Source organism: Heterodontus francisci, chromosome 38, assembly GCF_036365525.1.
Source record: "Heterodontus francisci isolate sHetFra1 chromosome 38, sHetFra1.hap1, whole genome shotgun sequence".
Taxonomy (NCBI): Eukaryota; Metazoa; Chordata; class Chondrichthyes; order Heterodontiformes; family Heterodontidae; genus Heterodontus; species Heterodontus francisci.
In genome coordinates, this window is record NC_090408.1 from 26,412,431 (window position 1) to 26,439,225 (window position 26,795).

Consider the following 26,795-nt stretch of genomic DNA (forward strand, 5'->3'; position numbering starts at 1 on the left):
CCCATACAGTTTGGTTCAAGTAGGATAAATATGCTTGATGACGACAATTAGGTTACAAAGAAAATTAGTCTGCAAGTCGAGGCCTAAACCACAGATCTGCATGTTACACAGGCTGTGTAGAGTGCTTTTTGTCTTTCTGTAGTTAAACTTAGCCATGAAGACAAAACACACTTGCCCACATACAAAAGAGAAGTTGAGATAGCAGGAAGAATAAAGAGGTCTCATTTAAAATTTGTTCCAGATCCACTGGTAATAAGATGTCCTCAAGTCTTGGAATAGGCCTTGAACCCACAATCTTTTGATTCACAGAGTGCTGTCATTGAGCTAAGGTTAAAGGTTTCAAATCAAGATGGAGGTCCATTGAGTAATATATAAGCTGTTTGTCAGAAAGGTAAATATTTAGTGATTGAGAAAAAACGAATAATATTTCATGAAGTATAAACCAAAAATGTATATTTTTATGAGCATTTTCATTCTCTTTCTCTCCAGTCCTTTTCTCTTTTTCTGTCCCATTTGTCTTTACTTTTTTCTGTTATCATTTCCTTGTTTTCTTTTTTGCTTTTTTTATTCTTTCTCTCCCCACCCTCAACCCCGTCTCCCTCGCGCTCTTTATCTCCGAAGTCTTTTTCCTCCCTTCGCTTTCCTTAATGGTGAATGAAAGAAAAAGGAAGGCTTACCCTTCACACCACTAAAGTCTTTAGCTTTAATCATGCCTGTGAAAGTTGCCGATCAGTGTAAAGCTTGGATTTACCAGCGTACTCAAGGGCAAGAGATTCTGATTTCCTCATGGGAAAGCTGATAGATCTGTATAGAGGGCTGCAAACTTGCCATAGCAGCAGGAAGCCTCGGGGCAACATAATAACTACCTGTAGATACAGCAACACGTAATATTGGCATTTTTGCAAGGCACGATGTTCTGTTTTTACACGGTGAGCTAATTTTTTTTAAATTTAGGGTAGGTTTAAAAAAAAAAAAATTGCTTTGTCAAGCTGAATGGATGTAGCAGTGTTGATTTTGTACTTTTGCTCTTTAAACATCCATATGTAAACTGAGATGAGTAAGACTTGCAGCAGATACATTTGTGGCATTCCGAATAGAGTCCATGTCCTGTTGTATCTGTTGGTGCAACCACTGTTTGGTTTTTGGCATTTGAAGGTGAATTCCAGTACATCGGTTAAAGTAGTTGGATATGTACTTCCAGCTTTCCAGAATCTTGCTTTTTACATTCCAGAATAATGATTAGAATGAAAGAAGGATCAAACATTTGGTCATGATGATGAGATGTGAACTTCATTTGCAAAATTCTGCAAATGTCCAAATGTATATTCACAGAAATAAATGTCAGTTTGCATTTTGCTAGTCTCTTAGCATTCTCCAAGATTCTCCAAGACTTTAGCACAAAAATCAAGGCTGACATTCCAGTGCCGTGCTGAGCGAGAGCTGCACTGTCGGAGATGTCATTTTTCGTATGGGATGTTAAACCGAAGCCCCATCTGCCCCCTCAGGTGGACATAAAACATCCAATGGCACTATTTCAAAGAAGAGCTGGGGAATTATCCCTGGTGTCCTGGCCAATTTTTATCCCTCATTCAACATCAGGAAAAGAAAACATATTATCTGGTCATTATCACATTGCTGTTTCTGGGAGCTTGCTGTGTGCAAATTGGCTGCCGTGTTTCCTTCATTGCAACAGTGACTACACTTCAAAAGTACTTCATTCTCTGTAAAGCAGTTTGAGACGTCCACTTGTGAAAAGCATGATATTGATGCAAGTCTTTCTTCGGTCAAAACAACTGTTGGGCTTATCAACATGAAGGACACAGGTATTTAGGAATTAAACTGTTATACCACTCATGTTTCCGCTGTCTCCACTGCACACTCCCAAGTTGGGCTTCTACATAGGTTTGATGCACGAGTAGCATTTCTCTCCTATAATCTATAACAATAATTTCTGTCTGTCTCCGTATTTTCTGATTGGTTGGTGGGTTGATTCGATGGGCGGAGCCTGGCATATGTGCCATGGTGACTGGTCCCGGCCCTCACCACTCCCCAGCCTTGCTTACTGGACCCCGCCCCCACCACTCTCTGGCCTCACTTACTGGGCTCCGGCCCCTGGCTCTCGTCGTTCCCTGGCCTCAGTTACTGGGCTCTTGATGACAGGAGGGGGTGGGGGAAAGATATGGGAGTGAGGGAACCGGGGCGAAGGCATAGGAGTGACGAGGCCTGTGGGGGATTTGTGGGGGAAAGGTATGAGGATGGGGGGGGTAAGGAATGGCATGGGAAAGGGGGCTGGATGACCTGCAATGTGTGGGATGGGAGGGAAGAAATTTGGGATGGGATTTCAAAGAAAAAGGGATAGGATGTGGATATGAGAGGGATGTACAGGATGGGGATGGCACGCAATGGAGATTTAAAGAAGTACAATTGTAATAAAGATAATTTCACTGCAAATGCTTTGAGGGTCTCTGCCAGTATAAATTAATCCAATCTCAAAAGAACTTGCTGTATGCTACCAATGTCAGACTACCATTGTCTGCTGTTGCTGAATTATGGGTATTACTGTGGTTTTAACCTGTAACCACATGACTGATAGTTCCACATTTTAATTAAAGCAAAATAATTTGTTTTGTTATGATTTCTACAGTTTTATCATACTAATCAGAATGGTATGTAGCCTGTTCATATTAGTGCTACCATGGTGATTTGCTTGATTAAAGCAGTGTCTTATTAAATTATTAGCAGGGAAAATATCTGCTCACGTTCTTGAAACAATTATCAGAATCAATCTGGGGCTTGCAATCTCCTGTCCTGCCCTTCCAGGTCACCAGTCAGTACTTTCTACCTGATGGCACAGCTGAGATTGGGAATTTCACACATGATGTGTGATTCCATAATGCAGCATGTTTGTGCAACGCCATGTGCCTTATTCAGTAACTGCTTATCGAGTAAAATATTTCATTATATGAACAAAAACAGTAGTAACATCTTAACTCTCAGAATACAGATTGCATTGGTGAAAAGTCCAGTTGTCCTGCCTTGACAGTAATTTCCACTTTTGAAGTCTTAACACTTTTTTCCTCTCTTGCTCTCCAGTAATCTATGATGCAATGCATTTCAAAAATCTGTATAGAAATGAAAGCTCCTCAAAACAATATAACCTGTAGTTTGTTATAAATGAAGGCTGTATATAGTTAATGTTTTCAGGCATCATTATCAATGCGCAGTTAGTTCTGCATTCAATGTCATCCCTTGCTCATCTCCAGATGCATTTTGAAGAAGAGGAGAAAAATTACTTAAATGCAGTACTTTATATACATTACTGAAAAATTCATTATTTGGCTTTGTTTTCATAATGCTCTTTCACTGAGCATTCACATCAATGTGATATTGTAAAGGCTAAGTTCCACACATGCATAGTCAAACACATGAACAGAATATTACTGGTTTTCTACAGCTTTATGCATATTTTAATTGCATAGAATTGATGCAATCGGCAGCTGTTTCATTCATTAAAAATATGAATGATTGGTAGGCAGCTCAAATTTGTTTCTAACTTGAAAAGGCTGCCATTTTTGTCAGAGCTTCACAACAGCTGCTTTTCTGCTACAGGTCAAACTCCTTGTTCTTCTAGGTAGCTTGAATAATAATGTGCTGATGTATATTTGCTCATTTTTTTTTGTTGCACTTCTGCAGTGGGTTTGTGCCCAAGAAGGCATACCATTAATCCCGAAATATAAAATTAGCATAACTGGAATAATACAAATGACAATTATTGGAGCATCTGTGAATTTACAAGCTAAGCAAACTGCAGAGACTTGCGAAATAGGTGGGAGCTAGCAATCAAAAATGTGTAACTGATTTTGATCATTTGACCTGTTTTTGGAGGCAATACCCCTGATTTGACTTGTTCCAAGATTAAGGAGCTTACATTATTTTCCAATTGTATTTGTCTGAACAATTAACCTCCAATTCCTGTTTTGGAAATGGCTACACAACTTGTTTAAAAAATTTTTAAACAAGACCAGTACTGGTTTAAAGCTTTGAAGTGAGTCCTTCAGACATTTGCGATAACAGAAGGATATGGATCCAGTGATCTGAACAGGCCTGACTAGCAGAAACGTCAACTACAGAACAAAGCTGTCAGTGTATATGAAAATGTGAGATAAGATACCTCCGAACATTAGTTAATTTCTGAAGTCTACTCTTTATCAAACAAAACACCTACAAGTGTGGCAGATACCAACTTACTGCGTTAATTGTATTTAATTATATACAGGTGGTGGGCATTAACCGGTGATTCACTTGAATCCCTATAAATAGACACAGACTGAAACTAGATGTATGCTTGAAATGTGTAACTCACCCTCTCCCTCCTCTCGAGAGACAATGGGTAAGCGCCTGGAGGTGATCAGTGGTTTGTGAAGCAGCGCCTGGAGTGGCTATAAAGGCCAATTCTAGAGTGGCAAACTCTTCCACAGGTGCTGCAGATAAAATTGGTTGACAGGGCTGTTACGCAGTTGGCTCTCTCCTTGCGCTTCTGACTTTTTTTCCTGCCAACTACTAAGTCTCTTTGACTCGCCACGCTTTAGCCCCGCCTTTATGGTTGCCCGCCAGCTCTGGCAATCGCTGGCAACTGACTCCCACGACTTGTGATCAATGTCACAGGACTTCCTGTCGCGTTTGCAGACATCTTTAAAGAGGAGACCAGGACGGCCAGTGGGACTGATACCAGTGACGAGCTCACTGTACAATGTGCCCTTGGGGATCCTGCCATCTTCCATGCGGCTCACATAGCCAAGTCATCTCAGGCGCTGCTGGCTTAGTAGGGTGCATATTCTGGGGATGTTGGCCACCTCGAGGACTTCAGTGTTGGAGATACGGTCCTGCCACCTGATGCCAAGGATTCTCCGGAGGCAGCGAAGATGGAATGAATTGAGACGTCGCTCTTGGCTGACGTACATTGTCCAGGCCTCTCTGCCGTAGAGCAAGGTACTGAGGACACAGGCTTGATACACTCGGACTTTTGTGTTCCGTGTCAGTGCGCCATTTTCCCACACTCTCTTGGCCAGTCTGGACACAGCAGTGGAAGCCTTTCCCATGCGCTTGTTGATTTCTGCATCGAGAGACAGGTTACTGATGATAGTTGAGCCTAGGTAGGTGAACTCTTGAACCACTTCCAGAGTGTGGTCGCCTATATTTATGGATGGGGCATTTGTGATGTCCTGTCCCATGATGTTTGTTTTCTTGAGGCTGATGGTTAGGCCAAATTCGGTGCAGGCAGCCGCAAACATGTCGATGAGTCTCTGCAGACACTGTTCTGTGTGAGATGTTAATGCAGCATCGCCAGCAAAGAGGAGTTCTCTGATGAGGACTTTCCGTACTTTGGTCTTCGCTCTTAGACGGGCAAGGTTGAACAACCTGCCACCTGATCTTGTGTGGAGGAAAAATCCTTAAGATTTGAACGCATGAGAGAGCAGCAGGGAGAAGATCCCAAACAGTGTAGGTGCGAGAACACAGCCCTGTTTCACGCCACTCAGGATAGGAAAAGGGGTCTGATGAGGCGCCGCTATGCTGAATTATTGTCTTTCATATTGTCATGGAATGAGGTGGTGATACTTAGTAGCTTTGATGGGCATCCAATCTTTTCTAGTAGTCTGAAGAGACCACGTCTACTGACGAGGTCAAAGGCTTTGGTTAGATCAATGAAAGCAATGTAGAGGGGCATCTGTTCACAGCATTTCTCCTGTAGCTGTCGAAGGGAGAACAGCATATCAATGGTGGATCTCTCTGCTCGAAAGCCACACTGTGCCTCAGGGTAGACACGCTCAGCCAGCTTCTGGAGCCTGTTTAAAGCGACTTGAGCGAAGACCTTCCCCACTATGCTGAGCAGGGAGATTCCACGGTAGTTGTTGCAGTCACCGAGGTCACCCTTGTTCTTATAGAGGGTGATGATATTGGCATCGCGCATGTCCTGTGGTACTGCTCCCTCGTCCCAGCACAGGCAAAGCAGTTCATGTAGTGCTGAGAGTATAGCAGGCTTGGCACTCTTGATTATTTCAGGGGTAATGCCGTCCTTCCCAGGGGCTTTTCCGCTGGCTAGCGAATCAGTGGCATCAGAGTTCCGATTTTGTTGGCTGTACGTCCAGCTCATCCATGACTGGCTGAGACTGGGCTGCATTGAGGGCGGTCACAGTGACGACATTTTCCCTGGAATACAGTTCTAGGTAGTGTTCCACCCAGCGGTCCATTTGCTTGCGTTGGTCAGTGAGTGCCCCCCTCAAATCTAAATCGGGACACAATCTTCATGATGGTTGGCCCAAAAGCCCTCTTAATGCCATCATACATTCCTCTGATGTTTCCGGTGTCTGAGGCCAGCTGAATATGACTGCATAGGCGTTGCCAGTAGTCATTTGCGCAGCGCCTGGCTGTTTTTTGTGTATTGCTTCTGGCTGCTTTAAGTGCTACGGATGTTAACTCACTGGGGGCTTTCTTGTAGTTCAGCAGTGCGATGCGCTTAGCAGCTATGACAGGTTCCAGCTCTTCAATGTGAGATTGAAACCAGTCTGCATTCCGCTTCACACGTTTGCCATAGGTGGTCATTGCAGAGTCATAGATGGCGTCTCTGCATCCCCTGTGGGAGTGTTTTGAAGGGCTTTTTCGAGTGAATTTCGAAACTTACGTAACATCTGTGGATGAGAAATTCTGCTAGTGTTGATGCGCGGGTGGCCCTTCTGCTTGGAGTGATGCAGTTCTTTGGTTTGAGGCTAACCTTGCTGCACACCAGGGAGTGGTCGGTGTCGCAATACAGACTGTGGAAGCTGCGTGTGGTTTGAACGCTGTTTAAGGAGGCTCGCCTTGTGACTGAGGTCCAGCTGGTGCCAACGGCGTGATCTTGGGTGCCTCCAAGAAACCTTGAGACAGGGTTTAGTGTGAAAGAACGAGTTGGTGATGCAGAGGTTATGATAGGTACATAACTCAAGCAGTCTCTGACCATTCTCATTCATCCTACCAGTGCCATAGCGCCCAAGGCAGGAGGGCCATGAGTCATGGTTGGCCCCAACCCTGGCGTTAAAGTCCCCCAGCAGGAACAAATGTTCAGTATTGGGAATGCTACTAATGATATTATGGAGTTCCTCGTAGAAGTGGTCTTTAGCATCAGGTGGGGAGCATAGATGCTGAGTAGGTGTACTAGACCAGAGGCGGTGAACAGACGGATGGACAGTATGCGTTCCGAGCCATTTGAAGGTGGCTCTATCATGCTGAGCAAAGAGTTTCTGATGGCGAAGCCCACTCCATGCTGTCTTGGTTCTTCAGGATCCTTACCCTGCCAGAAGAAGGTATAGTCTTGCTCTGTTAGAGATCCGCTCGCAGGGAGGCGTGTCTCCTGAAGTGCTGCAATGTCCACATTGAGTCTACTGATCTCATTGTTAATGATGGCGGTCTTCCGAGAATCGTTGATTTGTGTAAGGTCTTCCGACAGGCCAGGACACATAATTCTGACGTTCCAGCTTGCAAAACGAAGGGCTGGTACCTTCTTTCCTTTTTTGGTCGTGCAACAAATACACTTATATTTATTTGTAGAGTTGTTTATGTAAAGATGGGCTCCAGTCCCATCCTTCACTTACTGGTTTTCCGGAATATAACATACTTATGTAGCATACGGGTCTGAATAACTTAAAACTCAGCTCAACATGATACAGAAAATACATTTGATTTGATCAGCCAGCATAAAACCAAGTTACAAATCATGATATGTTATCTTTTTTTCCCTCTGTAGCATATTTATCAAGCTAACGCACTCGAACTGAAGGTTTGAGGAATTTTACATAATTGCACAGACACAAATGTACAGTACTCACTGAACATTGCATTGTATGATGATTTCTATTGTTTACAAATTTTCAAGTAATCTTTACATTTTATATACTTGCTGCAGTAAAGTACTGTAAATATAATCAGTAATTGCATCCTTCTACTATATTTGAAGCTTTTTAGAACAATTATAATGTAAGTGATGCAATTTCCTGTTTCTGTCCAACCTTCAGAAGTTTCTTGTAGGATTAATTAAGTTGTACTTTTAAAGGCACCATGGACAGGATTTAGCCTGCACTTGCCAGCAGTGCGACCAGCATTACAAGATTCCAAGAATCAGCCTCCTAATTGTGAACTGTGAGGAGGATGATGTTGAACTTGAAAAGGACATAGACAAATTGGTGGAATGGGCAGACAGGTGGCAGATCAAGTTCAATGCAGAGAAATATGAAGTGATTCATTTTGATAGGAAGAACATGGAGAGACAATACAGAAAAAGGGTACAATTCTAAAGGGGGTGCAGGAGCAGAGGGACCTAGGTGTATATGTGCATAAGTCATTGAAGGTGGCGGGACAGGTTGAGAGAGCAGTTAATAAAGCATTCAGTATTTACAGGCTTTATTAATAGGGGCATAGAGTACAAGAGCAAGGAAGTTATGTTGAACTTGTACAAGACACTAGTTCAGTCTCAGCTGGAGTATCGCTTCCAATTCTGGGCGCCGCATTGGAGAGCGTACAGAAAAGATTCACGAGAATGGTTCCAGGGATGAGAAATTTCAGTTATGAAATTAGTTTGGAGAAGTTAAGACTGTTTTCCTTGGAGAAGAGAAGGCTGAGATGATTTGATAGAGGTATTCAAAATCATGAGGGGTCTGGACAGAGTCGATAGAGAGAAACTGTTCCCACTCATGAAAGGGTCGAGAACGTGAGGGCCCAGATTTCAAGTATTTGGTAATTGAAGCAAAAGTGACTGAGGTGGACACTGCTGAGGCAGGTCAGTGACTGCAAGGGTGCCTCAACATGAAGGTGTCCTCGGAGGCTTAAAATTAAATTACTAACTTAGAACAGGGCAGACCGAAAGCCCAGCGGAATGGAGGGAAAAGCCCTCGAGGGGGTCGTAGGGGCTGCGAGGTGGCCTTTCCTTTTGTGGCCCCATCAATGGGGCATGGAGCCTCCAGGTCTGGTGGCTTCCCATTCCCCCATTACCCGCAGCCTGGTGCTTCTGTTGATCTGGCGACCTTTCCACGCGGCGGAGTACTGCTTCACCAGGAACAAAATCGCCCCTAATTGGGGCTTTAAGTGGGCAGCTGATCTACATTCCGTCCCACCCAGGGAAACTTCCCTGGAGGCAGAAACACGTCGTGAGCCATCCCAATGCGGTTCCTCCTATTTTCCTCTGCATCCCCACCTCCAACCCCGTCTCCGTGGGGCCGGGGAAATTCTGTCCAATATTACTTTGACATACATGATATTAAATTATTTTTGTACTATAATTTTGATGCAGTTCAAGATATTGGAATGCAATTATGTTTATAGTGCTACCATAAAAACAATTTTTGTGTCAACCTGAAACCATTGTGGTAGTGTGGACTTTTGTTCCTAAATTAAGCCAAATTTTGCTTCACTTAGATGCACCTCATTATGTATTGTAAGGAATAATTGATGAAAATGTTTGGTTTTATTTGCAGCCTAAAAGATTTGATTCCTGGTCTGTGCTGTTGGATAATCTCAGCCAACGCAACAGCTAGGGCACCACTGTTGGCCCCTTTGTCATCTGGATTAGGAAAGGCCAATGGTAGGCCCTCCACCACTGCAGCCACCCCACCCCCACCCCCCACCGTCCAGTCCCCAGAAATGATTATCCTGTGATCACTGCTAAAAAGCTTGCTGTGCAAATGTCTCATGAGGCCAGAGAGAGGCATGGCTAAGTTGTTCTTCACAGTTAAATGCCCTCACTGTCTAAGCACACACACACAGAAGTATCGGAGGACTGCCAGTACCTGGAAAACAGTACTCCAGACAAGGCTGTACCTTTGGGGGAATATGGAAGAAAATAACCATTAAAGGTTAAAATAGAGTAACAATAGAAATTTCCAACACCGTAAGCAAGATTTGTGGTGCAGTTTAAGTATTAATGCCTAAGATTAGATGATCAAAGGTTAAAATTGAAGGGAGAAAAAGTTATTTTACAGTGTCTGCAAATTAAATCTGAATATTGCAATTGTTAAAATACTTGATGCTAAGGATCTGATCAAGTCAAATAAAGATGGACTTTATTGGGATTTGTGAAAGTTTTCATTTGGCATGTTATGTATGCAAGAAATCATAGAAATTTACAGCTTGGAAGGAGGCCATTGGGCCCATGTCAGCGCCCGCCAATGAGGAGCCATCCCATCCAGCCTAATCCCACTTTCAGGCACTTAGTTTATAGCCTTGCAGGTTATGGCATTTCGAGCACTTTTTAAATGTTATGAGGGTTTCTGCCTCTACCATCCTTTCAGGCAATGAGTTCCAGATCCCCACCATCCTCTGGGTATAAACAATTCCTGTTGAATCCTCGCAAAACTTCCTACCTCTTACCCTAAATCTGTGCCCCGGTTATGGACATCTCAACCAGGGAGAATAGGGCCTTCTTATCCACTCTATCTAGACCCCTCCATAACTTTATACATTTCAATTAGGTCTCCCCTGTTTCAAAGAAAACAACCCTTGCCTATCCAGGGCCACATGTTCTTAAATCTTTGTACCCTTTCAAGTGCAATCACATCTTTCCTATAGTGCGGTGAACAGAACTGCACACAATACTCCAGCTGTGGCCTAGCCAGTGTTCTATACAGTTCCAGCATAACCTCCCCTGCTTTTATATTCTGTGCCTTGACAAATAAAGGCAAGCATCCCATATACTTTCTTGACCACCTTATTTACCCGTCTAACCACCTTCAGGAATCTGTGGATTTTGGATCCAACTTTCCACTTTGTCTTGGATCCCATGGGCTTTTACTTTCTTAACCATTCTGCCATGTGAGACCTTATCAAAAACCTTGCTAAAATCCATATAGACGACATGAAAAAGTTCAATCGTGTTAGTGAGACACAACCTTCCCTTTACAAATTAGAGCTGACTGATTTAATCAATGTCTTTCAAGATGTTACTGGAATTTGAGGTGGGTGAGAATTATGATGGATGCCTTGGGTATGGTTACATTTTTACTTCTACCCTTGTTGATGCTGCATCTATTTTTTCCACACTGAAGGTCAGGAAAACAGAAAACTTTATATGTGATCATTCATTGAAGAAATGGAAGCGGAAGAAAGGCTGAATATGTTTTCAGTGCAATGAGCAAGATATTTCTGAATGCGTGGCTTAGTTGCGAAAGATTAGCCCATATTTAGTGAGTACAGTAATAAGAGCAAAATACTACGGATGCTGAAACTCTGAAATGAGAACAGAAAGTGCCGGAAATACTCAGGTCTGGCAACATCTGTGTAGAGAGAAACAGAATTAATGTTTCAGGTCTGCGACCCTTCATCAGAACTGACAGAGTCACAGACCTGAAAACTCTTTTTCTCTCTACACAGATGCTGCCAGGCCTACTGAGTATTTCCGGCACTTTCTGTTCTCATTTTAGTGAGTACAGTATATGCTTGTGAAAATGGAGAAAGCAGGCTGCAGAATCATTGAATGTTAAAGTGCAGGAAGAGGTTATTTGGCCCATTATCCTTCTGAATGAGTTGTGCACTTAGTACCTTTCCCCAAAACCTATTAATTTTATTCTTTATTTGTTCACTTCCATTTTAAAAACTGCTATGGATTCTACTTCCTCCAGTGCTCTGTTAGAACATTCCTTGGCCCTACAGCCCCTTGCATAATTTCTTTAAAAACTCTTGACTTTTCCCTTCATTAATTTGGTGATCTTAAGTTTATGCCTTCTAACTACCGATTTAACTGTGTGGAAATAGTTTCTGATGATGCAAATCAGCTATAACTAAATTTTGAACACATCTGTTGGTTCTCTTAACATTCTTTGTTCTAATTAAAGGAGCCCTAATTTCTGTGGTGACTTGTAACTAAAGCCTCTCATCCCTGAAATTGTCTTTGCAAATTTGATCTTGTATATCGAGGGCAGGTATGTCAGCCACAGGCTGATGTGTGCCCTGATCCCAGAGAACATTTCCTTCAAAGATAATCATCCCGGGAAGGGGAGTAACTGGAGTGGAAAGAGACTTTCCCCAGCCAGGTGAGCATGAAAGGGAAAGTTCAGGAAGAGTCTGGGAGCTGAAGTTTAGAGATACAGCACTGAAACAGGCCCACCGAGTCTGTGCCGACCATCAACCACCCATTTATGCTAATCCTACACTAATCCCATATTCCTACCACATCCCCACCTGTCCCTATATTTCCCTACCACCTACCTATACTCGGGGCAATTTATAATGGCCAATTTACCTACCAACCTGCAAGTCTTTTGGCTTGTGGGAGGAGACCGGAGCACCCGGAGAAAACCCATGCAGACACAGGGAGAACTTGCAAACTCCACACAGGCGGTACCCAGAATTGAACCTGGGTCGCTGGAGCTGTGAGGCTGCGGTGCTAACCACTGCGCCACTGTGCCGGTAAGTGTTGAGTTACGTATTGTGTTTTGTTGCCTTCTGCTGTGAGCATTAAGAGGTGTCTGGAACTTGGATGGTTCAAGGACTACTTTTGAAACAAAGGGAAGGAGGCTCTGAGATGCTAAGAGCTTGTAACTGTGTTTGGTCTGTGTGTGTGCTGCTTTGCCATCTATGAAAGATGAGGGACATGCAGCAAACAATTCATTTAGGTGGATGTCTTCTCTTGGTGCACCTTTGCTGATGGCTGTGAAGGCCAATCTTTGAAATCCAGTTTCTGCCACAAGTGCTGCACGTGAAGCTGCCAAGTGACGCTGAGTTGTTGTTTTTGACATTGGTGCCTGTTGCCAAGCTGCTGTAGCAACTGGTCATCGTGGTCATGCACACCAGTCTACAGTATGTGTTGCCATTTCCATCTTTCACCAGTTAGTGACTCCCAGGTGCGATAGTTGACATTTTGGACTTTCATCTCACTCTTGCAAGCATCCTTGAAGCGGAGCTTTGGGTGCCCCACTGGTCGTCTGGCCCCGACTACCTCACCATACAGAAGGTCCTTGGGTATGTGACCGTCTTCCATCCTGCGGACGTATCCAATCCACTGAAGCTGCCTCTATTTCATTAGTGCCAACAAGCTTGGGAGCTCTGCCTTTGAGAGGACTGCCACGTTTGTGATTTTGTCCTGCCAGGATATACCCATAATGCGCAGCAGACAGCAAAGATGGAAATTATTGAGCTTTTCCTGGTAGCTGTAAGTCACTTGTGTTTCACAGCCATACAGCAAAGTGCAGAGAACACAGACCTTATAAACCATCAGCTTGGTCCTAAGGGTCACCTTGATGTTATCCCACGTGCGTTTTGCAAGTTGGCCAAAGCTGGTAGCTGCTTTCCCTATGCGTGTATCGAGCTCCACATCAAGGGACAGATTAAGTGGACCCAAAGGGTAGCAAAATTTGCTAACCACTTCCAGTGGGGTGTTAGTGTGATCAGGGTTGGAGATGCAACACTTTGTCCCATGACCACGGTGTTCTTGATGCTTATAGTCCAGGAGAGCAAGTTACAGGCATGGTAGAGACAGTTCGTGAGTCTTTGTAGCTGAGCTTCCACATGAGCGATTAGTGCAGCATCATACATGTGTGTGTGTATATATATTAGAGTGGGAACTAAGTTTTTAACTTTTTGAGGAAGAAAGTATTGGCAGTTGCAAGTGAATTTGTCACCACAGATTTTTCAGTTAATAGATTATTTAAAGTATAGCTGAGATCACGTGCATCGTGCTGAGAAGTACACTCCTTTCTATTCTGAATTTGTTCATGTAAATTATTTCAACATTAAAAATGGCTGTATTTGAATGGTGTTGCACAGTTCAGAAGAATGTGTATTTTGATTGGAGGGAATTTGAAAGAGTAAGTGCAAGAATTGCCAAATATTGGAGGTCTTTATTAACAGTTCAGTATGATGGCAATATATACACAAATGCTGCAGTCCACTTAACTGACAAACAATTTGTGAAGCAGCGATTTCTAAGCCAGATTTTATGTTGCCAAGATGGATGCATAGCTTCTGACTTCCATAAACATATATTACGAATGAGCACCCACGCTCTCCTCTCAACAATCTCCTAAATGTGTTAAACAGCTTAAAATTGAAAAGAAGCAGTCGTCCCAACGTTTGGAGCAACCAACAGCACTGAATTGTACTGAGGCCAGGCTCCTCAATACTGGGCACTCCCTGTCCTATTCTCTCCACTGCAGGAGGTGCATGGCCTGAGGCTACTTTGAGTTCGTAATCATTAAATTGGTAATAAATTTTTTGGCAAGTGCAAATTCTGTTTTCTAAAGAAAATAGTTTCAGGTTCCACCTTTGTTGATCATCTCTATCTGCAAAAAAGCAGTATATGTTTAATGTCTGCACGTTAAAGTGGAGTTTGGGCTTGTTACGATGAGCTCTTCAGAGAGACTAATAAAAATAAGTTCCAACTCTAGAGAGCTGTCATCGGATCTGTTCACATTCAGTTTTTACTGTACTTGTGCTGAAATATATTTAGCATTCAAATGTGCTGATTTTATTTGATATGTGACAGCTTGACTTCAGAACATAACTTGGACTGACACTGTAATTCAGTACTGAGAGACAGTTGCATTGTCAGAGGTGTTATCCTTTTGATGCAATGTACAAAGGTCCCATCTGTCTTTTTTTTTGGCAACTCGAAATTAGAAACAGGAGTTGGCCATTAGCCCCTGAGCCTGTTATACCATTCATTTAGAGTAAGGCTCATCTGCACCTCAATTCTGTCCATTTATCTGTCTTTGTTCCATGTCCCATGAAATCCTGACCTAAAAAAAAATCTGTTGATCTCAATCTTGAAAATGTCAATTGAATCAGCATGCATAACCTTTTGAGGGATTGAGTTCCAGATTTCCATTGTCCCTTGTGTGGAAAAGGTCCTTCCTGATTTCAGTCCTAAATGGCCTCAATTTAATTTTCAGATTATTCCCCCTTGTTCTGGATTCCCCCATCCGAGGAAATAGTTTCTCTGTATCTACTCTGTCAAAACCAATTTATAATTTTAAGCATCTTGATTCAATCACCCCAAATGTTCTGGACCCAAGGAAATACAAGGCAAGTTTATTTAATCTGTCCTCCAAATGTAATGCTTTAAACCTTGAGATAATTATTCTGAATCTGCACTGTAACCCTTCCCTGGCCAGTATATCATTCCTGAAGTTTGTTGCCCAAAATTGAACACAGTATTCTGGATGGAGTCTGACCAAGGCTGTCGACACCTGAAGCATAGCTTCCTCACTTTTGTATTCCAACTCCTTTCAGATAAAGGCCAATATTCTATTAGCTTTACTATTACTTTTTGTATATGTGCACTAGTTTTTAGTAAGTTGTATACATTGACATCTAAATCTCTTTGCCCTTCCACACTTGCCATGTCCTTCTCTAACCCACAGTGAATAATCTCACCCTTCCCCACATTGAACTCCATCTATAGTTTTTCCCCACTTCGTCTGTATGTGTTGCGATGGGGGACCATCTCTTGATCAAAAAGATGGATTTTGCGAACATTTTTGAAGATGTTGAGAGGAAAGACAGAGGTGTTTATGAAGGTGTCCAGAGAGTTGGATCAATAGGGCTGAAGGTTCTGCCACTAATAGCAGAGCAAAAAGAGGAATTACACAAAAGGCTAGATCCTGACCACCAATGATGCAGAATGGAATGTAAGGCTGGAAAAAGTTGCAGAGATGGGGTTAAGTCTTGTCATGGAGGAATTTGAAGATGAGGGAGATTTTAAATTAATACATTGAGGTACTAGGAGGTGATGAATAAGCAGGACTTAATGTGGTCTGGTGTGGGCAGTTATGTTTTGGACCAGTTGGATTGTGTAGAGCAGGGTTCTAGCCCGTAGGCCATATAACCCTGCCCAACGAAGGTTTCCATCCAGCCTGCCAATCTTCCCGTGGCTAGGCCCAGATTGACTGCTCCCTGTACGTCAGGCGGAGGGAGGGGGTAGGCAGGACCTGTGTCCAGCAGGCAGGGGACCCCTATCTCTGGTTACTCTCTGTGACTGGCTGGCTGCCTGGGTTGGGTTAGCACTGATTGGTGGAATGCGGTGCAGGCACCCTGGGCTTGGCCGCCCGCCCCTGTTGCTTTTGTGCGAATCTGTATCCTGCACACTGAGCAGGTTCCCGCCTCCACTTGCCCCAACTTAAATAAAACAGGCATGGTAACTATCCGGTTGCGGGGAGCAGAGCAGACAGAGAGAGTGGAGGGGACGGGTTGAGTTGAGGGGAAGGGAGAGATGGGGGTGGGGGGGGGCGGTGTAGTGGGGGAGAGAAGGGAGAAGGGAAGAGACGGGAAGGGAGAGAGGGCAACAGACAGCCGAGGAAGGGAGAGGCGGGGGCGAGAGACGGAGGGGATGCATGAGACAAAGACAAGAGCGCAAGGAGAAGGGGGAGAGAGATCAAGATGGATATCTATACAGTATACTCCTCATCACTACATTAAGTGTGCGAGCAGCGATTGACTGCTTATGCAAGCAAAAATAATGCTAGATATGTCACTAAATTAGTCTTCAATATGGTAACTAGAATGTAAGTCAATAAATTAGTCTTCTCATTTAAAGCTGCTTCACAAAAATGCGTATTCATTGTTTTTGTTAATAGTAAGAGCATTTTGATGTCTTTTTCTTTTCGAAATTTGCTCACCGGCCCCCTATGTTGGACAAAAATTGTAGTGTGGTGCTCCACACAAAACGTTGGACACCCCTGGTGTACAGGTTTGTAAGTCAGGGAGGTGGTGGTGAAGCAGTAATGTCACTGAACTAGTAATAGAGGCCCAGGTTAATGCCTTGGGGACACTGGTTCAAATCCCACCATGGCAGCTGGTGGAATTTAAATTCAATTAATTTTTTTTAATCTGAATCAGTAATGAAACTAGCATCAATTGTCTTTGAAAACCCATCTGCTTCATTAATGTCCTTTTAGGGAAGCAAATCTGCCATCCTTACCTGGCCTAGCCAACATGTGACTCCAGAACCATAGCAATGTGGTTGACTCTTAACTGCCCTCTGAAATGGCCTGGCAAGCCACTCCGTTATCAAGGGCAATTAGGGATAGGCAGCAAAAATGCTGGTCTTGCCAGCAATACCCACCTCCCATTAAATAATTCAAGACAAAGTTGGTTTAGAAGTGATAACAGGATAGATGCTCAAATAAAAGCGAAATACTGCAGATGCTGGAAATCTGAAATAAAAACAAGAAATGCTGGAAATACTCAGCAGGTCTGTCAGCATCTGTGGAGAGAGAAGCAGAGTTAACATTTCAGGTCAGTGAAGGGTCACTGACCTGAAACGTTAACTCTGCTTCTCTCTCCACAGATGCTACCAGACCTGCTGAGTATTTCCAGCATTTCTTGTTTTTATAACAGGATAGATGCAATGGTTTCTGTGGTGGAACAGCTTAGCTAAGGACTGAGCAGTCAACAAATCATGTTCTCCCCAATTTTTCTGTCATGTCAATCAATTATTGCTGGCCTCCTAGCCAGTACCTCTGCCACATTGATAATTGTCATTGAAACAGACATTTCTGGGTGTTTCCTGATCAACGCATCTGTATTAAAGACTAATTTGTTTTGTTACGACCGAGGCGGGAGGAGTGCACTGTTTTAGTTCTGCTTCTCCACAGGTCACAACATATATTTACATTTTTTCCCACTTACCAATATGGTCAATCATACTCTATTTTTATCCCAGAATAAAACACACCAACCAGGTTTGTTTAATAAACAACAAAATTATTAGTTCATTATATTAAAAAAAAAAGTCTTAACCAGTAATAGAGTAAAGCATAAAAACACAGATAGAAATACTAAAGTTCCCTTCTTATCTTCGCCCTTCACCTCACACGCACATATACCAGTTAACTGGGGGGAAAGGATTTTTGTTTTTAGAGCTCTATTACAGACAGAAAAACATTTTGGCTCAATACTTGCTCATTCTTGAAGAAACAGCAGATGAGATATATTGTGTTGCAAAATTGGCATTCGGTCTGGCCTCCGAGTACACGTAGATGGGTCACTGGGATCTTTTCCAACAGTTCTTTTCAGACATCATGAGAATTAATTTAGCAGGCTTTTCTTCAACGACAGGAGACAAAATGAGTTGACACAGTGCACTTCTCAGTAGAGGCCTGTTTTAGGTTGGGGGGGAAACAACCCTACCCAAACCCGACCAAACTACAGCGGACCCGAGCCCGACCCAGCCTGAGTCCTTCCAATTTTGCCCCCGACCCGAACCCACCGCTACTCGACCTGACCTGACCATCCCTTTACTTACCTTCCTGACACCGAACCTGCAAGAAGCTGCAGCGCATGCATCATGACGTCTTTTTGATGTCAGTCACTCACTGTGTAGACTCAGTTTCATCCCAGACTCCCAGCTCAGGTAAGTATTTTTAAGAGCACTTACTGTGTGTGTCCGGCCTGACCCGACTCGACCTCGACTCGACCCGACTCGAGCCCGAAAGCCGGCCCTGGAAGATGGAACCGAACCGAACCCAGGTCCTGTCGGGTTCAGGTCGGGTAGCAGGCCTCTACTTCTCATGGTCTTTTGAAGAGGTGCTGGAAATCTGAGCTGGGTTGTGGTCGTCTTCCTTGGGAATTCTCTTCTCTCCCTTTTTATACAGTTCAATCCTAACTCAAAACAGTTCACAAGTAAAACTGACAACAGGAGATCAACCTTTTGACCTCCATCAATTTTGACCTGTCACTTCTTTGTAAACAACTTCTCCAGGTGTCCAAAGTTCTCTGTTGTTCATTGAGCTGGAAGTCAGGTGGTTTCCCAGGCAGACTTCTTGTTGCTGGAACAAAGAATAGTACAGCACAGGAACAGGCCATTCGGCCCTCCAAGCCTGCGCCGATCTTGATGCCTGCCTAAACTAAAACCTTCTGCACTTCCGGGGCCCATATCCCTCTATTCCCTTCCTATTCATGTATTTGCCAAGATGTCTCTTAAACGTCGCTATCGTATCTGCTTCCACCACCTCCCCTGGCAGCAAGTTCCAGGAAGTCAAGCGGTTTACAAGAAAGGCCTGTTTTCCTCAAGACCTCTCAGTGCCCCTTTTAAAAACATTTACAGGGACTGTTTTTTCAAAGTGGCCTTTACATGACCCCCTTTGAAAACCCCAGAGTTTAACATTTCTTCAATCTTTCAAAAATGAATCCTCAAATTATATTTAACAAAACACAGAGGCACTTCATTTCCAACAAAGGTGAAGACACTCATAGTTTTTCCGAAGATAATCGTGACTCCAAAATGATTCATTCACTGAACGTTGACAGTTCGTACTTATCACAGGATTTCTGTTTGGAATCTGATTTTTCCACACATTTCTAAATTTAGTTTTGCATTGGATGAATAATTTCGGCATTTGAAGCCTTTAGAAACAACACAGGAAATTGCTCCATTGCTTTGTAAATTAATGTTTTAGAGCTTCATGTTGAATCTAGCTTCAGTAGTTCAGGGTTAAGCTCTTACAGGGAGATCCATGTACAAACGTAGGACATTATCTCTGAGTAAATGAACATGCTCACTTTCTGCAACTTGCCATGCTCAGTTTGCACACCCTGCTGTCTACTTGAAGAACACCATTGATGACCACTGTGGAGGGGCTTGCAGATAAGCCTGTCTTTCCCTGCCAGTTGCTGAACACATTGTGGTGAACACATTGTGGTAAACAACCTTTCAAGGAAGAGAGGAATATTTATGAAAGAATTGCCAATGATAATTTTTGAAGAATGCAGGTTCTTTGTTTCCGGCAACAACAAATTAATGGTAAATTGAGTTTATTAAATTGTGAAATGAAAACTGAGTGTACTTTGACAGACTCATTGCCTGTTGATTGGCAACAGAACAATCAAAAAACCATAGGACAGATATATCAACATAGAAAATTGTTAGATTAGACTGAGGAGAGAATAAGATTTTTTTTTTAATTGCCTTCCTGATACTAATTGAGGGCTTCAGATGAAATCTTGCTATTGGGCAATTGAAGGATCTTGCACTCAATCCTGCCTAGCCTGATAGGCACCTCAGACTACAGAAATCTGGAATTGCTGCTATATTTCTCTGTTGACATGAGCAAGTGGGACTGAACAACACCGTATCAATCATGCTAGCCTGATTGTGTCTGCAATGTTGAAGGAAGTGCAGCTGAAAAAAAAAATTAGAAGAACCGTGCTATAATCTTGGTACCAAATGCATGGCACTAGGTAGGTAGCATGCAAGTCTTAGTATAATGAAGAGTGCAAAGTAGGGGGAAAGGGTAGTTTACTATCTGCTTTCTCCAACTTGAACTTTTTTATTGATGCTCTAGAATATTCCTTCCAATGAAAATAACTTCCCTGTCTCTACTCTTCTCTCCCTAGTTTGAAATTGTTTCTTATTTCATGGTTGCAAATTAGATCTAGTGTGTGTGATTCTCTTTTGTACATTTTGTTCAGTAATAATTTTGGATGAAGGCATGAATATCCTTAAATAGAAAGTAGCCTGCTGTGCAATTTTAGCTCTTTTACAAATACCTAATTCTTGACAGCCTGAGATTGTGGGGATTAATCCCATTATCATCCTCTATCCAATCTCATTAGCACTGAGGCCTTGCATAAACTACTTAATAGGCAGAAGCATGAGGTATTTTTGAGGCATTGATAGGGTATCTTAGTCCGAGAGAAATGAAAACTAATTTTTGAGACCGAGAATGAGTTGAACCTTCAATTTCAATGCAAATATTAATTTTGAGACTTTGAAAGCTCAGGGGGTTTGGCACCGGTTAGTTCTGGTAATTACAGTAATAGGATACCAACGTCCAAATTCTATATAAAAGTCAAGTCAATTGCAGAATGCTGCATCCTTTAGCCCGAAATTAACAGGTTTTTTGGGGTGTCCTTCAGGGGCTGAAATAGGGATTCATGAGTGTGGGATGACAAAAACTTTTAACCATTTTTGGTTTGGAATTCAGTCTTATTCAACAAATCAATAACTTCTACATACCTATTAGTCTTTTGATAGAGCATTCCTTCTTTACCTCTTCCACACTATCCCACCAAGTTATAACACCATTCTTTTGCTGACCAATTAAGCACTGACATTGCATTAACTGGAGCCATTTCTAAAACTAACTGCCAGTATTTGCTAAATGTGGTTTGCACCCATGCTAAACTAGAACTTCCATCTCCCAACATCCAGTTATAGAAAATGTTAACTTTCTTGATGACGATTATTTGTTTTCTCAGAGTTGAAATTCACAGTTCCTAATGACTAAACTCAGTTTCCCTATTCAGAAATAATTATTAGTTGAGTTAACATTTCTCAATTGATTTCCTTCCAGGTCCTACACCACACTTCTCGGCCACTCAAGGGTACACTGGGGCCAAAGCGCGAGCTCACAGAACAGACCTCAGGAACAGCGGAGTCGGAACAGAATATCGACAGTTATCCAGCCGTTGAGACAAAGCACAGCAGAGGTGGTAGACCTTACTGTGGATGAAGATGGTAAGTGTGTTTTGTTTCTCAAATTTGGTGAAAACGGTTTTGCAGTCTGATTGGAAGATATTTAAACTTACAGTACACATTGTGAATTTGTGAGCCATAGACAATTATTATTTGCTTTAGTGAATTAAAGTAGAAATGAATGAAGTCTAACCCTCTTCAGTCACCATCAAATTGTCTTTTCCCCCACCACGTATTGCTGCATGTCATTGCCTGGAATTCTGCACTTGAATTTCAGCATATAAGGTACATCGTTAGCCAGCTCTTGCTTATCCAGGATTGGGCTGCAAGTAAAAAGGCAATGGGAATTCCATAACTTGCCAGTAGATACCCTGATATAATCTGTCCAAGTCTCTGTGCTCCTAATTATCATCATGATTAAATTTGTTCCATAATAGATGTATAAGTTGACTCTTAAACCAGTTGTTGCCTCATCAGTGCTCCAAGCTCCTTGGATTAGTTAAAATAGCTCACACAATAGGTGACCTGTATATTCCTGGAAAATAAATTCTGACCGTAAAGTGCAGCTGTTTCCTGAAGCATTGAAAATTACAAGCTAGACTGGATAACAGGTACCTACTTTTTTTCCCCTAGTTTTCCACTGTTACCTGAACTCTCCTGAAGTTGCCTCTTCACCAAGGCTGAAGATAGGGTTACCATACCATACAACCATACGGATTAGGAGCAGAAGGAGGCCATTCAGCCCATGAGCCTGCTCCGCCATTTAGTAAGATCATGGCTGATCTGTTTCTAACTCTAATTCCACACTCCCATCTACCCCCGATAATCTTTGATTCCCTTGCCTAACAAGAATCTATCTACCTCCGTCTTGAGAATATTCAATGACCCCGCCTCCACCACCTTCTGAGGCAGAGAATTCCAAAGTCGCACAACCCTCCTGAGAGAGAAAAAATGTTTCCTCGTCTCTGTCCTAAAAGGGCGACCCCTAATTTTCAAACAGTGCTCCCTGGTTCTGGACTCACCCACCAGAGGAAACGTCCTTTCCACTTTCACCTTGTCAAGACCGTTCAGGATCTTATGTACTTCAGTCAAGTCTCCCCTCACTCTTCTAAACCCCAGTGAAAACAAGCCCAGTTTGTCCAACCTTTCCTCATAAGACAACCCTCTCATTCAAGTTATCAATCTAGTAAACCTCCTTTTGAGATTACAAGATTCAAACCAATGATGGTATGTTCAGTTCTGTCAGTGGTCATTACATAATGACCAGGATTTGGAATCCTGACTGAATTTTCAGTAACTTTGTCCAGATGTGCTAAAATCAATTGTCACCGCCTCACTGCAGCCCTTGGCTGAGATGAACTAACTCAACACAGACCTGAGATATCACCTGGGACTTGATTGGCCCATTTGTCTCAGTAACATGTTGCATGGGAGTTGTTCTAAAGTAGTTAATTCTAGTTTCTTCATGCTGATATTAGTACATGCCTACTTCTAATAAAGCGTTAACAAGCCATCATCCTGAAATGGAATTAAGCTTTTCCTCTAAGCAGTAATGATTCCCATGGAGATCAACCAACCAAAAGAACCAAATTTACTGACTGACCCGCATTTTAAAAAAAAAACCAAATGGACAAGATTTCACTTTGTAACTTTTACACTAACAATCAAACCAAAATCAACACAAATAAAACATGAATTAACAGACAAATCGCAGTCAGTTAGTATGCAATTTGGAAAATATATATCATCAAATACAACAAAGGTAGATCTCATGGATTTACTGGGCAGTCCACTCAGCATATATAGTTCCAATTACAGCCACAAAGTCCTTCCAAGTTCTGAAGTTCCTTGGGTAGATCTCCAGATCTTCCAAGATGCAGTCACCGATTTTCATCCGACAGCGGTTCACCTGCAATCCAAAGCTCCAGGTGTACGGTCTCCAGCAAAAACAGCACACTGACTTTCAAACCTCCTCAGCCCTGCTCACAACGGTCTTGATAGTGTGGATCCACCAGTATTTCTTGAAATGACCAAAACATATGCAGCAGCTTGGATTTGCCAAAGGCTAGCTCCCAGATTCAGCTTCCACACTCTGCAGCCTGCCAGCGCGCACTGCCTGCAGCCTGCTTGATATCTGCAATCTTGAAATGTGGAGATGACTCTGCTCAGAAGACTCTGTCTCTATCTGGCTGAACCAGTTCTGTCTCCCCAAAACCCTGAAGTTTTTAGTTTTGCTTTTAAGTTAAGGACTCTCAAAAAAAACAAGCTTTGAAACCAGAGTTAATGCACCCAACAGAACATTCGACAAGTCATCTGTTCATACAACAGCTTGCAGACAATCCTCCACTGGTCTCGCAAACAGCAGACTCCATCACAATTGACTAATTAATATGGTCAGCTAGGCTGAGTTGGTAGCGAACCATTGTTTGAATCAGAGGTCATGACTTCAAGCCTCACGCCAGAATTTGAGCGCATAATCTGGGCTGATGCTCCAGTGCAGTACAGGGAGAGTGTTGCATTGTTCAAGGGTGCTGTCTTTCAGATGAGATGTTAAACTCAAAAGCCCTATCTTCCTTGTTCAGCTGGATGTAAAAAGAAAAACACATAGCTGTATTGGAAGAGTGTTCTCCCTGTGTATTAGCCAACATTTCTCCCTCAATCAACACCACATAGAACATTAATCTAATTTTCGGTTTATGAGATTTTACTTTGCACAAATTGACTGCCATGTTTACTATACAACATGGCAACACTTCAAAAAGTAATTTATTGTGTGGTGCCCTGAGCATATGATTACGCACCAGGTAATGCATGTTTCTTTGTTTAATATATACGTTGCAACATACATATGCTGAATCTCTGTTTTAAAAATGAGCGAATACCAAGGATGTAATTTTGTTAGTGTATAATTGAATGAGTTAGCAGTCTTGTATTGAAATTTGCATTGTTCCTGATGGTCTGAGAGCTAAACCTCTATCCTTAATTCTAAGAAATAATGGACTGTGCTTGAAATATCAATATCATTGGCTTCTGCCAATGAAATATCTTTGCTTGCAAATATGGAAATTTGTCATAGATTAACTATTATTTCTCAGTAATCAGTTATCAACTGATTTAAATAATAACATTGGAATCATTAGTCCCTTCATGCAAACATACATAACATTCATCAGTGACCGTGAGCAAATTAGGGCAGGAGTCCAGAGATGACCACTGCTAGCAAAAGTTCTAAAAATGGAATAGAGAGAGAAATACTATTTGCAATGCTACTTTAGCATTTATATTTGTTTTTATTTGCTTCTTCATCCATTTATTACCATGAACATTTGTCAAAAGAAGCAAGAATGCAAACTCTATTGCTGTCTTTGCAAGCTAAGGGGGGCGCAGTGGTTCGCACTGCAGCCTCACAGCTCCAGCGACCCGGTTTCAGTTCTGGATACTGTCTGTGCGGAGTTTGCAAGTTCTCCCTGTGTCTGCGTGGGTTTTCACCGGGTGCTCCGGTTTCCTCCCACAGCCAAAGACTTGCAGGTTTATAAGTAAATTGGCCATTGTGAATTGCCCCCAGTGTAGGTAGGTGGTAGGAGAATGGTGGGGATGTGCTAGAGAATATGGGGTTAATGTAGGATTAGTATAACTGGGTGGTTGTTGGTTGGCACAGACTCGGTGGGCTGAAGGGCCTGTTTCAGTGCTGTATCTCATAAATAAATTAAATAAATAAATTGCTTATTATTAGCCTTCCTGTATACAAGACAGTCTGTGGTAGATTTCCAGACAAATGAAAAACTAAACTGTTGGAAGTTACGATTGAAAAGAAATGAGTGAGAAAATGTAACCAGTGTGCTTTGTTATATTATCTCATGAGTTTAAAAAAGGCTTTTGCTTTATTCAAATCATTTAGTATTTTGGTCAGAATACCAAGCCAGAATGTTATTCAACAAAACATTGACTTTGAGCTTTGTGATGCAATGTAAGGATTATGAAAGTTCTAGAGTGTATTTTCACATTTGCCTGTTGTGAAGTACAGTTTCATAGAGGATTGAAGTTGTAGTTCCTCAGGACCAGTCTAAATGCCTGTCATAGATTGAACTAAATTTGTGCAATGTCAGATTGTTTTTGTAGAATAAGAATTTTCTGTATTAGCACTGTAACAACAGAGAATGGAGTATTATTTATATTCTATGAGCCTTGTGTCTTCACTTCAGTTGGTAAGAGCTCTTGAGGCTTAATGATTGACTTCAAGTTTCTGTATGAGAAGCAAAAAATAAACCAATTGTTTAAAATTGCTTATTTTCAGCAACAGAATAGGCAGACTGGAGACTTTTATTTTGTTGCTTTGTGCCTGACTTGAGTACTAATTTATCTCCAATTCAACACATAACCAGGTTTTAATTGACAAACACTGGGGCAATTTCACATTGGGTGCACATGGAATCATTCACAATCCCATTCATGATTTTGGAAGAATTGATGTATGGAAACAATTCCTGTCTTGAAGTTTAAGCAAACTTAATTGATTTTCTGCCCATTCATGTAATGTGCTAAAAACACTAAAGAGCTAAAAGGAAGCAACATGAAGTTGAGTTGGGATAACCTTTTGAACGTTCTCTCTGATCCTCAGTGACCTTGATGATGGATATACTCTCAGACTCTGTTCTTTTTCATATTCGGCAGGTGATAACTGAAGTTTGCTATAAAATCACTGCCTAGCATCAAGCAATTAATTCATTTTGGAGGAGCCAGACATTTCCATTGATTGACCTACTACCTTAACCACTTTAACACTGTACTAAAGTTACTCCTGTTCCACGCAATTACTTAAAAATGTATATTCGAGAATATAGCATAAGCTCCGAAGCAAAAATGTATTTTCAGAACCACTGAACTTGCGTCAGAGCCTGTTTTGGTTTTTGGAATCTTTCTATTTTCTTCTCACAACATGACTACGTTTTGCGTGGCTTCCAAAACTACTTGTAGGAAATCTTCTGTCTGAAGGATTCTTGCGAAGAGTCCACATTTGGTAATCTTGGCTTAAATAAGGTCATATTTATATTTGCTCTGTCAAAATTTCAATGATAAAGTAATTTGTCCCATACTGCCCATGTTTCTCTTTGCAGCTTTGCAAAAACATTGCGACTTGTGTATTGAAGCATTGCATTGAATCACGTTGCTTTTTTTTCCTTAAACCTTTTGTACTGCACTTTCCCTAATTGAGCAGACAGGGTTGGAGACCTGGTTCCAGGCCTCCCTAGGGCTGCTCTGTAACTGGATGTTGGAAATGCATGATCTGTTAGAGATAATTGGCCACCCACTTCTGACCCCACCGTCTCTCACGTTGAAAAAATGTTCAGTAGCCCACCAAGGCAGC

General features: G+C 42.2%; 1 protein-coding gene across 5 annotated transcripts in view; it reads left to right on the forward strand.

Annotated features, from left to right (window-relative positions):
• The window catches only part of rnf111 (ring finger protein 111), a 128,256-nt gene that overhangs the window by 75,349 nt on the left and 26,112 nt on the right, over positions 1-26,795 (forward strand). For all 5 annotated transcript variants that reach the window (XM_068017904.1, XM_068017909.1, XM_068017910.1 and 2 more), the window contains exon 4: positions 21,309-21,472. In XM_068017904.1, the coding sequence (XP_067874005.1) occupies positions 21,309-21,472 (164 nt within the window). The remainder of the gene's footprint in view (positions 1-21,308; positions 21,473-26,795) is intronic.